This window comes from Melanotaenia boesemani, chromosome 13 (assembly GCF_017639745.1).
Source record: "Melanotaenia boesemani isolate fMelBoe1 chromosome 13, fMelBoe1.pri, whole genome shotgun sequence".
NCBI classification, from domain to species: domain Eukaryota; kingdom Metazoa; phylum Chordata; class Actinopteri; order Atheriniformes; family Melanotaeniidae; genus Melanotaenia; species Melanotaenia boesemani.
This window is the reverse complement of record NC_055694.1, coordinates 33,112,588-33,126,832: the sequence shown is the minus strand read 5'-3', so window position 1 is coordinate 33,126,832 and position 14,245 is coordinate 33,112,588. Positions and strand designations below refer to the sequence as shown.

Below are 14,245 nucleotides of genomic sequence, written 5' to 3'. Positions count from 1 at the left end.
AATGCACATACTTTATAATATTTATCTTCTTTATGGACAAAAATAAGATTTAAAACAAGAATTGGTTAAAACTTCTCTTTTGCTTGTATAAATGACCTGAAACAAAGTTTTCCACTTCCACATGTTCAGATGGAGATCAGCAGCAAAGTCAGGAAGTGGTACGACGTTACCGGTTTTCAAGCTGAAATGCTAAAACACGGCTTGGTCGGCATTTAGAGTCAAACCGTATCAGGAAATGTGTTAAAAGAAACTTGTTCCTCACCTTAGAGAAGAGGCCGAAACAAGCCAGGCTGCTGATGATGCAGTACGCCTCCGGTGGTCGAGCTCCTTTCCCGCCTGGCTGAGGGTTGCAAATTCAAAGGAAATGTTGTTTTCTTTTTTCTTTTTTAATGAAAATTAAAGATTTTCTTCTCATGATGGAGATTTTATTCCACACACTGACCAGCAACCTCCTGCAGTATCCGTTTCTTCTGCTGCCATCGATTTCAGTCAGAACGAAAGAGAAAGTCTCGCTGGAAATGAGCAGAATGAAACTCAGAAAAATAAAAGTGAAGCAGAACGACTGGTCTAAGACGGCCAGGTTGGTGGCTCCCGGTACCTGTGGTATTCTGTCAAAGGAGCCCAGTTGATGCCCTCTGGAAAACAAAAGAGAGTGATCGCCTTGAGGGTCTTCTCCTCCTCCTCCTTTTGAAATTTCGCCATCCCATCTCTCTGAAAGTAAACACACACAGATCTGTTATCAAAAGCACTTTTTTTATTTCAGACGCACCCACGAGCACTTATTTAGTTTTACAGTAACCAGCTCTTCCAATTCCCTGCAGTTTGAGTGCATTAAATTTAACTTAAACTCAGATGATCGACTTGTTTTTAGACTGAATTGTGCATGTTTACATCAGGAAATCAGTGATACTTTGGTACATGATCACCAGTAAATCACAAGTCTGACTGTGATACAATATTATGTTGATTCAGTGGATAATAATATCACACATTCAGCCAAAATATTGTGACATTAAAAATAAAAATAGTGATCAGTAAGAGCCAATATTACATCCTGATAAATAGTGAAAAATCACTGATTTTAGACTTTTGTAAACAGAACCTAAGATGAACAACATATGAAAGAAAACACTGTCATTATTTATTTTATCAAAATGCCGACGCAGCATGTAAAAGAAAATTTTTACTGCTTCCACTGGAATTAAAAGGGTCTGCAGCAGCCAGGTGTTGCTCATCAAAACACTTAATTAATTAATCATCAGCAGTGTGATCACCTTTGTGAAAGCAGTTTGTCGCTCTGCTGCTTTCAGGTGTGTGTTAACATAATCTGGGAAGGATTGTTAGGTAATTTCCAAACTCTCAGGAGTCCATGATTCAAGTGAAAGACATTCAGAAAGCTGGCAACCTTCCCAGGAGTGGATGGCCCAGCAAGTTCAGCCCAAGATCTGCCCGTGTAACGTTCAGAGAACTATAAAACCCAAGCTCTCCATCTCAGACTCTCCAGGCCTCAGTTAGCATGTTAAATGCTAAAGTTCATGACAGCCCAGTTAGAAAAAGACTGAACCAGTACGGCATGCTTGGAAGGGTTGCAGGAGAAAGCCTCTTCTCTTTAAGGGTGCATTCACACCAGGAGAGTCGGGGGGACTCAGGTCGACTGGATGGGTACTTCCCAAAAATTTAAAAAAAAATTGTGTTTGCTTTCACTCTGCTTTTACTCCAGCAGATTAAACCGCTTGAAACTGCTCGTTAGGGGGCGATATTCCCCCAAAACAATCACTGACCAACAAGACACAAGAAGAAAACCTGGCAAACCGATTGACCAGCGTGGAAAACGGATTGTTCGCGTCAAGTAAACGATGAAGCAGCGATATATTAATGCAGTCTGGTTTCTGCTTTTACTTTGGTGTTCAAACCTAATCTGTCAGGAGAAGCAGCGATCTATCCAGCATGCAGCGCTACGACGCGTCCTACATCACTTCCTACATCACTTCCTCACTGTGGCTCACTGGATGCCCAGTTGGCTTTCACACTGTAAGCAAACTGAGACCACCAGTTTTTAAGTGGATCAGGGTTCGCTTTTTTGGTTGGTACCAGTGTGTAACACTGCTCCAAACGAACAGTAGTATCCATGGAAACGCACCAGGGTTTCTTTAACACGGACCAAACAGGGCTAGTGTACATGTGCCCTTAAAAGAACATGGGTTAGGTTTGCTGCATCAGGACAAACCACCAGACTTCTGGAACCATGTCCTTTAGACAAACAAGACCAAAATGGACATGTTTGGTCAGAATGCAGCAAACCAAACACAGCATATCAGCACGGTGGTGGAGGGATGGTGATCTGGGCTTGTTCTAAGTGGCTCATGAACTCCTCTGGTCAACAAAGTATTCTAGAGTCAGATGTGGTCCATCTGTCCCACAGCTAACGCTTGGCTGAAACTGTCTCATGCAGCAGGACAAAGATCCCAAACACAGCAGCAGATCTACAATAGAATAACAAACCTGATGGTGTTTTACAGACTGACCTTAGGAAACTGGTAGGAGATCTGAGGTTCGTAGCTTTTGCAGTCTTTGGTCTTCTTGAGGCTCACCACCACCAGATACTCGAAGAAGTACTGCCCACTGGCGTAGCGCTGCTGCCTGGACGTGTTGTCTGCTGCTGATGAGCTCAGCGGTGCTTCAGGTTCAGCATCTTTAGCTTCTACATAAAAACACACAATGACACGGTGCTTCAGTGTGCATATGGCTCATATTAATGCTCATTATGAAATGCACAAGGCCTGATGTGCAGACTGGAAATATTATCAACATTAAAATACTGAGACTGTAAGACACTGATTTGCCTGACTTTGATTCTTCTTTGAAATAAACTTGTTCAATTTCTTTTTACATTTCTATTCAGCAGAGATGTGCAGCCAAGGCTGGCTGAACCCTGCAGGAGGCCGACGGTCTCGCTTCGACCAAAGTTCAAACATACACCTTCCAAAACCACTTAAGAATATTGGAATATTGGAATATTCACAGCATTAGTGCCAAAGCCACTCTAGTTCAAATTTGATAAAAACAACAATAACAAAAAAAAAGTGTTTTTTTCTTTTTAGTTGTCAGAAATATCGCCCTCTTTGCCAGTTTCCTCCTCAGACTTGACGGCTTCATGCCTCCACTGCGCTTTGAAGAGCAGATTTACTTTTGATATCAGTGTGACACTTTTTACCCACTGAAACTAAAAAAAAATATCCAGGACGAAGTTTCTGTGTCTGATACACAAGTAAACAGGAAACAGGCTGCAGCCTTTTTCTTTGTGTAGGGTTTTCTAGTCGGGGATTTAAAGTTTTAAGGACGCCATCTTCAGATTTTCTTTTCTTTTTTATTGCATCAGTCGTCATGCAGCTCATTTCCAGCAGGCTCAGCGTGCACTGAAGAGCTTCTCCTGAAGAGAGACGGCCATTTGAAGCTAAGAAGGCTAGCTGTACTGAAACCAAACTGATAAGAGAGAATATGTGAGATATCAGACACAGATGTTATCTCTGTAGAAACAAACTGAAGGAACTATTTTTATGCTAAAAGTTGCACAGAAAAAGATCAGTCAATGGATGACCGGGAGGTTCTGTAGCGTTGATATTTGCTGTGATCGAATCCTTCAGAAACATCTACTGAATGAAAAACACTGAAGCACTGCTGTGAGCATGCACCTTAAACAAAGAGCTGCTGGACACACATGTAGGGATGCTTGAAGAATGGTAAATTCCAGCAGCAGCAGACTTCAGCTCCTGCATCAGACAAACTGTCACAACTGTCTACATTTCATGATCTTCGGACATCTTTTCACGTCAAGTTAGCTTGATGCTGCAGGGCACTTCTCCACCACAGCATCTGCATGTTAACCCACTTCTGACAGCAGTCCTACTTTATCCTCAGTTCACAGCCTGTTTGCAAATAAAAGCTCTGAAATGATTTTGCCTTGCAGGTTTTTCAGCTTCTGATTCGTGTATAAAAACAATTTTCATTTTAGTCGTTCAGCTTTTTGGTTTGTGAGTTTTCACTGTGTTTGCCAAGACTTTTAAACATGCTTACACAGGAAAACTATTCTTCCTGAAGCTTCCACAGTTTAAATGTTAAAGCATCGTGGACAACATACTGAACTGAGAGCTCTACATCTTTCTCTCAGATACAAACAAGGCCATTGGTGTTGTTTATGTCTTCTTCTTCCAAGTCTTGTTTCTTGTGAACAACTTTTACCCTGTTTATAGCAGCTATGTGGGACAGAAAGTTTACTTTAAAATTGCTTCCCAAATGGATGTAAACACAGCTACTGTGGATCAGAACTTTAACTTTCTGTTGTTTGATGTCTGCAGGAAACACTTGCAGGATGACTTTGATGGTGAAGAGAACAGATCAGGTGTTCTGTAGGTAAACAGGGTGCTAATTTCTGTGTGTTAACTTCTGTTTTTGGACCATTTCCATGTACAGAAGTCCTGATCTAGCCCACGTTTCTTTACATTTCTCTTCCAAACAGCTAGACTTTGTTGTAATATTCTAAAGTGGTCTTGAGCAAAAGATTTCCAAACTTTCTGAAAGTATTTCACAGTTTTTCTGTAGACATTGGCTTCATATTCACTCAAGGAGGAAAGTTTTTTGTTCAACCACCTCACACATAAAAAAGGCTCCAACAGATTAACCAGTGTTGTGTCAATATGTAACAGACAACCGCAAAGAACCAGTTTTAAACTGGATTTTTAGGCTCTTCCAATGAAAAATACAAAAGATCAGACAGAAAACAGGATTCCAGCAGCAACGAGGTGATTCATAAACAGCTGGTAGCTGGAAACTCAGCTTATCTCAGCATGGAGGCAGAAACTGGACACGTGGAGGACAAAAGAAGAAGAATTAGGAGCCCTGAGCCATCTATCTTTCTATCTTTCTATCTTTCTATCCATCCAAACGTGGCTGGCAAGAAGCTGTTCTTAAGGAAGGGAAACAGGGAGAAAAGGCTGAGGTAGGTCACATGACACAAGAAGTGGGCTGAAAATCAGTGGGAACAGGTCTGATGGATCCTCCCTGGAACCCAGACCTCAACATAACTCAAGCAGTGTTGGATCATCTGGACAGAGAACGGAACAAAAGGCAGAAACAAGAGCTTTGAAAAGACCTTCAAGGACCCTGGAGAACTATCCCAGAAGAAAACTTAACGAAATTAACCTTTTTGCCTCAAATCCCATTTTCATATTTATATTTGCACATTTTAATATCTGGCTCATAACTTTCTGTTTTCCTGGCAACACATAGAAGCGCAGCTCAACGCTCTCACAGCACTGTGCCTGTAGCTTTTACCCCTCCCCACCCGTCCTCAACCCCCTGGGATGATGCACATCACATTTAAACCCGTTAACATCTGAATATATTTACAATGACATAAAAGTAAAATAAATGCATAAAAAAATAAAGGAAATAAAGGAATAAAACATAACAAAATTAGGTATGAATAAATAAACAATAAAAAATAAATGTATAAAAAAGTAAATAAATATAAACAGATGAATAAAATTAATTAATTAGATAAAAAAACAAAAAAAACAAACAAACAAAAAAAAAAACAGAAGCATTTTGTTGTGAATGTGCATTACTAGGCATCCATGGGTTAAAACTTGGACCAATCAGACGTAAAGTTGCTCCTTCTCACTGAGCTGTGAGGAGGAAACGGCAACTCGTCCCAGTCGTGCACCAGTCGTGTGCAGCTAATCACTGGTTATGTAATCCATGATCACAACATGACCCAACACCCAGCTCCACCTTCCTCAACAGCTATTTTTCATCAGAGAGCACTCACTGTCTTTTCTCCCTCTGCGGAAGGAGGACCACATGACAGTGAACCTCTTGAGGGCCCCTTGATGTCCGTCATCTTCACCTGATGGAGCTGCACCTGCCAGAGGAAAAAAAACAAAACAGCTTCTCAGTACTGAAACCACGAAGCAGCGTCGGCTTCCCCACACTTCCTCTGCTAGCTTAAAAACCAGCGTATGCAAGTGTCTGCAACTAACTGCCTGATGAAACCTCTGCTCAGGCTGGAGTCACATGACACAAAACACTCAGATTTCCAACATTGCAACAGATTTCCGACCCTGAATGGATCATTTTCTTGTTCTACCATAATTCATTGATACTGCTGTAATTTATCTCCAATCACTCATATTAAGATTTTAATGGTGTATTTATTTGAAGCTGTCTGGACAGCATGACTGAGGATATCCACGTGTACTTACTGCGTTTCCCAGAAACATCAGGTAACAGGCTGTGTTTGGGCTGCTCACCTGGAACAAACAAAGATTGAAGCACTTAGTGTCCACTTTTCTTACCTAGTTCCAGTTATAGTTTACATTACAGCTCAGCTAAATGACACACTTCATTATCATCTTTAATTTTAGAAGATAAATTGGCTGGTTGGTTAATAAATCAGTTGATTGGTTGCCATTGGTGATAACCGAATGTCACATGTGCTCTCACAGGGTGCTGCAGAGGAACTTTTTCTATAATCTGACTGATTAATTTGTTCAAACTGACATGAAGCTACGTCTGAAAACTAACCTGACCAGGATCAGGCTTTTCTGATGGATTTTGTTTCCATGGTAACTGTATAAATGAATGAAGTCGGGCCTCTGAAGCATCTGTCAGGTTAAAAAATAATAACATGTACTGACCACTTCATCACCAAATGCACCAGGAACAGCAGTGAAAGCAGGTTTCTGCAGGAAAAAACATGAACTCTGCTGAACTCTTGCACACTGATAACGCCTGAACTGCATGATGATGCATATCAGCATCTCTTCCAAGCTGCCTGTGTGCGCAAACAAGCATCGTAATCAACATTTCCCTGTTGCCCAGCAACAAAGCTACGCAGCTCCTTACAACTAATCATCTGTGTGTACTGGAGTGCTAGCAGTCTGCTGAGTCATCTGTTTACTTCTGACTCAGAAGAAAGAATTTTCATACTTGTGTTGCATTAAGGTGACATGAGAGATAAAACAGCTTTTATTTGAAACTGCAGCTTGTCCTCGTGCTGTGTGAGCCAAGGTAAAAAGCAGCTAACAGACGGTCTTCCAAAGCTGGCTTTGTAGCTTCTCACAGACTAGCACTGGCATGCAGCGATGCCGTGAAGGCTGCCAGACGTGTGTTACCTTCAGGGACCATCTGCAGGAGCTGCACCTGTGTTTTGTAAAGTAGTATAAACAGATCAACCTAACTAAGACACAGCTTTCAGTGTCCTTTAGATTCCAGTCATATTCTCTACACCAGTGCTGGTTTTATACTAAAAATAACCTATCTGAACAGATTTTTAAAATAACCCTAAAATAAGCTGTTGAAATCCTTTTCCTTTGACACAGGAAGCATGTTTACTTTATTTTCTATGCATTCAGAACTAGTTCAGAATTGTCACTACCTCTAATAAAACACAGAAAAACAAAAGTTATAAATGAGGTTATTTCACAAAACAAAGGTGCAGCTGCTCTTACAGAGTAGAGGGTTGCATGGATTTATGGGCGTATCTTCAACCCCACACTGAAATTATGTTTTCATGTTGTGTACATGTGCAGCGTAGGCGGGACGTCTCGACAGGTAGGATGAAATGTTAGAAGTCCGGCTCCAGTCAGCATTAACACAACACCCAGAGTGCACTCGCCAATTTGAAGAGGCTGCTTGGCAAAAGTGGGTGAAGCTTTTATTTTTTCTTTACGGAAACACATGACTTCCAACCGTAACTTCTCACATGGATGTTCTGAAACGAACCAAAGCAACACAAGAACAAAAGACGGATTCTTTACCCATCGAGAAGAATCTTTAAGTTCTCTGAAAAAATAATTACCATCTCAGAAAGAGATGATACTGTAGGGTGTAAATCTCTCGATTGTCAACTACAGGCTTTTGTCCTCTTGGAGGTGTTGGTAGTTCTTGAACATAAAGGTCCCGTCCACACATGCACAGCATTGTGACATTTATAGTGTCTTGCAAAAGAATCCCCCCCAGCTGTATTTTTCATCCAGGTTGCCTCACAACCTGGAATCAAAACAGATTATTTGAGGTTTAGAGTCATTTAATCTACCAAAGATTCCTACAACTTTAAAGATGGGATATTTTTTTTATTGTGAAACAAACAACAAATAGGACAAAATAACAGAAAACATCAACTATTCACCCCCATTAAGTTTTGCTGCGATCACACCTGTAAGTTGTTTTTGATGAGTCTCTATAAGTTAGCAACATCTTGCCACTGGGATTTTTTCTTATTCCTCAAGGGAAAGCTGCTCTGGCTCCTGCAGGTTTGATGCCTTGAGCTTGTGAACAGCAATCTTTAAGTCTGACCACAGATCCTTAGCTGGACTGAGGTCTGGGCTTTGACCCGGCCATTCCAACATACATGTTTCTCCTTAAACCACGCAAGTGTTGCTTTAGCAGTATGCTCATTTTCCTGGTGAAAGGTGAACCTCCGTCCAAGTCTCAAATCAGCTACAGACTGGTTTTGAATTTCCCTGTATTTAGAATCATCCATCTTTCCCTCGTCTTAGACCAGTTTCCCAGTCCCCGCTGCTGAAAACATCCCCACGGCATGATGCTGCCACCACCCTGTTTCACCGTGGGGAAGTTGTCCTGTGCGTTTCGTTGATGACCGAAGATCAACTTTAGTCTCATCTGACCAGAACACCTTCCTCCAGACATTCTGGGAGTCTCCTACATGGCTTTCTGCAAACTCAAAGTGTGCCTACTTATTTTTAGCTGAACGTTATGTTTTTCTTCTGGCCACTGATCCCTAATGCCCAGATCTGTGAGGACAGATATTCCAGCTTCTGCTGCTGAGCTCTGCAGCCCCTCTAGGGTTACCTTTGCTCTCTGATTTACTCTCTGATCCTGGCTCTGCTCCATGAGGTTTTGGTGGCCGGCCCCCTCTTGGCAGGTTTGCTGTGGTGCCATGTTCTTTCGGTTTCATTATGATGGATGTGAAGGTGCTCCCGAGAGTCATGAAAGATGTGGATATTATAACCCAACCCTGACTTGTTTGGAGGCTTTCTTGTTTAGGTGTTGCAGTTTCTGGGGTCTTTCAGAAAAGGTGTGTTTACAGATCATGTGACACTGAGATTGCACACAGGTGGACTTCATGTCACTAATTATGTGACTTCTGAACTAGTTGCACCAAAGTGTTTTAGGGGCTTCATAAAAGGGGATGGATACATATGGACATGCCAATTTTCAGTTTTTTATTTTTAAAAATTATTGTTAACTATTATTATTAATTATTAATATTAGGGGAGGACATGAATAAAAAATTAATCTGATTAATTAGAGGCCTTGATAATAATTAATCTCAATTAATCGCATAACAATATTTGCCCCAAAAAGCATAATTATTTTATTTAAATGTATGTTAGTGGACAACTGAATCAAATAACAGACAGACATTAATACCGTAAACTCAAGCTCGAGTAATGTCAATTCAAAACAGTAAAAAAAACAAAAAAACATCACTGACACCAAATGAACAGACATAAAGTTAAAGTGTCATTTTAAGTCCTTTAACCAGGAGTTCCACTTGTTCTCTGATCTGATTCTCTGACCTGTGCATCGGTGTAACTGGTGTATCAGAAACCGTGCACTGACAAACGCGTTGTTTGGACGATTAAATATGTTAATTTCTTTAACGCATTATAGTATTTTGTAAATATTAATCATAATTAACTACCTACAGTCACACTCCTAATTATTAGATATTTCTCATTTCACTTCAACTTAAGACTATTTTCTTCAGTTCAATCAAATAATATTCAAATAAAAAATGTATTAAATTAGAGGTGGTCATGTAGCTAAACAGATAAGGGGGTGAATTCTTTTTCAAGGCACGGTAAATGCCTTGCAGGGCGAAGCGTTTTGGATAATCAGCCTTCTGTGTGGACATAATAACCAAGATTCTGCCAAGACTACAGATGTTAATCTTTGATCACAGGACTGTTTGCATATGAAGATATACTTTCTCAGCTGCAGTGGTTTTTCAATTCGCTGGAAGCTTTTATGTTCAGCCTTCTCATGGGCCATCATGGTTTCAGAAGCGGGTTGGAACACATCTCAGAGTTGTGAGGCAGTGGGAAAGGATTTGATGGGCTTCTTTTTGCAGGTGCAACCAGGTTTAACAAAGGCATCCTTTCGGACCTCTATCAGACTACAGCTCTTTCCACAGTGAGAGTAATTTAGCATTTGAGCCCTTCCCCGTCATTTTCTAACCAGGTGGATGCCAACATGAGCAGGGAAATTAATACATGTTCCAAATAATGTTCATATAAGAGCAAATTTGTTAGTGCAAGTAATATTTTTTTTTTATATGAAATAAACCACAGTATGCATCGACCACTATATTTAGAGCTGGTTCTCAGAACAGCGCAAAAGATCACTGAGAGCAAATATGAGTTGAGCATGCTGGTAGAAAAAGTTGGTGGTAGTTTGAGCTGAACGCTGCTGGTAAAGCAAAACTCTTCACCACAAACTGCATGCTTGCTGGTTTGTGGTCGTTACTGCAACCTGTGATAAATCACATCGATCACACACTTAGATATTCCAAGTTTATTATGACAAAGCTGAGCGAGCTCAAGCAAGAGTGATTGTGTCCTGGGGAAATTACAGCTGGAGCATGAAGGGAAGAAAAAAATCCTCCTGGATGGTTTCCAGGTTTTACTTTCAGCCTGACTAACCCCTCTGGTTCCTGACAACAGCCGTCTCTGAATCTACACAATCCCTGGCAGAACAAGGTGTTTGCTCTCTGTCAACAGCGATCGCAGTTCTTCTCCCCACCCAGCCAGTTCCTTTTAGTTGCACAACTGTGCATTAACAACAGGAAAACAAGAAACAACTTCTCTTAAATTTGGTTATAGGTGTTCTTTCTCTCTTTAACACCACAGCAGGGCTCTGTTGGCCCTCATGCTGTTGCAGACTTCTGCTACTACTTGCAGCATTGATGCAGGAGGGTGTTAATAACAGTCCTGGGTAGCAGCTTCACGGCCTGAGGCTGCTGTGCATGTTAGAACAACATGCTGTCAGGTCACCAAGCAGAGCAGGGAGTCAACACAGCTTTATGAAATGGCTTAAATCCACTCTTCTTCCTCATCTTACAACATATAGTCTGGAGGTTAAATCCAAATCTCTGCATAAAACTGTTTAGAAATATGTGTAGGTATAAAAAAATTAATAATAATAAAACTTTTAAGGCTCACTGATTCTGTGTCAACCGCCACCTTTCAGATTTAATGCTCACCAAACACCACACATGGTTAAAGCTTTTAAACAAGAGCAAAACAGACTTTTCTCCCTGTTAATAGTATTTTGAACGTTGATTTAAAAGGAAGTCCATAAAAACAGCTATTAAAATAGCTCAGATATGATGGACTCATTGTTTAAACTTATAGGGAAGTTCAATTACAGCCCGAAAATCTGAATTTGTTTAATGCAGTAAACCACGACCTCCTTTGTCCTGGGAGGGAAAAGTAAATATCGTGATGGAAGAAAGGGGCAAAGTTTAACTGATTAATGTCGTAGTGATAAAACTATTGAGCGACGCTCGTATCCGGATAAACGACCTGTTATTTACCTGTTCCAGGTAAATAAGACGGCACTGCCAGGTACACCGGAGGGTGAATCGGAAAAGAGCCATAAAACGGTCGGCAGCCGTTTTAATGTCATTTTGCGGGAGTTGCTGGTTAAACTGGTTCCGTTCATGTAAAGTCAGATAGTGGCAGAGAGCGCGCTCATGTAGTCCCGTCTGGGAAAAGTACTCACTCCATCTGTTCCTCAACTTCTTCAGTCTTCCTCCGCCTCCTCTCCTCGTTACCGCTTCACTCATTGCTGCTGAACGCCACCGACACTCCGCGACTCTCTCAGCGGCACTTCATCGTCCCCATCCCCGAACAAACACCCAGCCCCGCGGACTGAAGGCGCTCCGGCACACCGCGCATGTCCCGTGCTGCGTTCACAGTGTGCGGGAAAAAGTTAACAGAGCTTCAGGGACTTCCGTGTAAATCCACTGCTTTGGTTAACTTTATATAAAGTTTATATATTTATAAATTCACCAGAACCAACTTGAATGATGATGATGTCGGAATGAAGATGCACTTTATTTATTTATTTATTTATTTATTTATTTATTTATTTATTTATATTGCCCTGCGACAGACTGGTGACCTGTCCAGGGTGTACCCTGCCTCTCACCTGTTAAAATGCTGGGATAGGCTCCAGCTCACCCGCGACCCGAAATGGAATAAGCGGTCAAGATGATGGATGGATGGATGGATTTATTTATATTAAATATTATTTATTATTAGAAAGAAAAATTGTGCCCTTGCATTTCTGATGCGTGGCCACAAGATATTATTCCGACATATGTGGCCACGGATTAGTAATGCATTGGAACAAAATAACTAAGTTTTGGGCACAAATTACTAATCCAGGGGAATAAGATAATTAAGTAAGCTTGATTACAATATTATAATTCATCCCAACATTAAAACAGAATTCAATTAAATCATATTTGACCATAAATATGTGTATAACTAGTGAGGACTGGTATGTAAACAAAATTTCCCATTAGGGACGATAAAAAATACTTGACCATATACTGAAAAGATCTTGTTCCCTTGCGTTAGTAATCCATGGCCACAACTTATCTAGTTCCCACAATTTAGTTTTAATAATTTACATGGCTACAATTTAATTTCTTTTATTTTAATGTCACCAGAGGGCTCCATAATTTTGTGATTGGTATGGTTGTAATTTTATGGAGGAAACACGAGTACTGCATTATAGCAATGAGAGAGAAAGGATGCAAAGGAGGGGATAAATTTACATTTTTCTGAAATGTAAGAGGACAATGTCAGAACATATTGCTCGCCCAGCCATGTAATTTTTAACAGTAGTAGTCAGACACTAGCTGCTCCACCATTTTTTTTCACATCATCATTTCTGTTTATTGTATACTTTTGTTTTCAGTGATGCACTATATCCTGTTATACCTGAGATAATAATACACCAATCCTTATTTATAGAGCACTTTTTCAAAGAAATGTGCTTTACAGATCATTAAAATAACACATTAAAATAAATCAATGGCAATAAAGTTACATATGAAAGTATTAACCACCAACTGTATGTCAATAAAAAGCTCTGATAAAAAATAGTTTTCAAATAACTCTTAAAAGATGACACTGAGTCCACTGACCTGATTTCCTCTGGCAAGTTATTTCAGAGTTTTGGGGCCGGATCAAAAAAGCTTGGTCACCCTTTGTTTTCTGCTGAGTAATCAGAACACATAAAATATCTCTGCCCACTTGCAGGTACACCCAGTGTAAGTCCAAAAGGTAGGTAGGTAAATAAAAATATATATAAACAAAAGTGTGTCTGAATTCTGACATCACCCAAGTTAGTTCTGGCAAATAATTATTCAGACTCATTTCTGCCAATATGCTTTTAAATTAAGTTAATGAAAAATGACTTGCTTTTTGTCAGGCATGCAGCTTATTTACTGTGGCCCTTCAGTGATATTTTAGCACTTAAAAGGTTTGAATCTTAAAGTTAAATTTTAGAGTCAAGATTTCAAATTAAACTAGATAAATATGTATTTTTGATGTGAGCTAAAACTCTTAAATATTAAAAATAAAGGTCCATCCGTGCATGTCCTGTATGATACACCACAGATACACCTGTGTAGCTGGTACATCACAGGTTTCCTCTGTGCAACAGTTTACACCAGGTGCGTGTGCACCAACGTCCCACTGCGCCAGGCTTCGTTCAGACCTCCGTGGCGCGTCAATCCACGCAGGGAGGGTGGATCTCTGAGAAACTCTGTACAAGTCTGCCAATATGATGCCATTAATATGAGTCTGGTGTGTTGCAGCAGGGAAACATGGAAAGTCTGCAGGACAATGGGCCATGAGGACTGGAGATGGGATCCCTCTATACTGTAAACAACTACATCTAAAATAATACAAATCTAAAAAATCGGCCCCCCTGTAGTTTTAACAGAGTGGTGAGCTCTTCTTCATATTAACTCCTAAGACCCTCGGTCTGTGATGCTCCTTTTATATCCAGGTGTGTTACTGACTCATTGGCATTACACCAGCAGGTGTTCCTTTTAACATTTCACAACTTTTACAGTCTCTTTGCCTTTTCCCCAAGATTTTGCAGCCTGTTGGCAACATTTTTGCTTTAGTTTATATTTTAT

General features: G+C 40.4%; 1 protein-coding gene across 2 annotated transcripts in view; it reads right to left on the bottom strand.

Moving 5' to 3' along the window:
• The window catches only part of dennd2da (DENN/MADD domain containing 2Da), a 43,109-nt gene that overhangs the window by 11,442 nt on the left and 17,422 nt on the right, over window positions 1-14,245 (bottom strand). Inside the window, exons 1-7 of one of the 2 annotated variants that reach the window (XM_042002858.1) lie at window positions 11,809-11,977; window positions 6,261-6,308; window positions 5,828-5,920; window positions 2,526-2,701; window positions 599-711; window positions 443-512; window positions 263-340 (exon numbers count right to left, since the gene is read on the bottom strand). In XM_042002858.1, the coding sequence (XP_041858792.1) occupies window positions 263-340; window positions 443-512; window positions 599-711; window positions 2,526-2,701; window positions 5,828-5,920; window positions 6,261-6,308; window positions 11,809-11,872 (642 nt within the window). In that variant the 5' untranslated portion in view covers window positions 11,873-11,977. Of the gene's footprint in view, window positions 1-262; window positions 341-442; window positions 513-598; window positions 712-2,525; window positions 2,702-5,827; window positions 5,921-6,260; window positions 6,309-11,808; window positions 11,978-14,245 lie in introns of those variants that run through there. The other variant, XM_042002857.1, reaches the window with a different exon arrangement.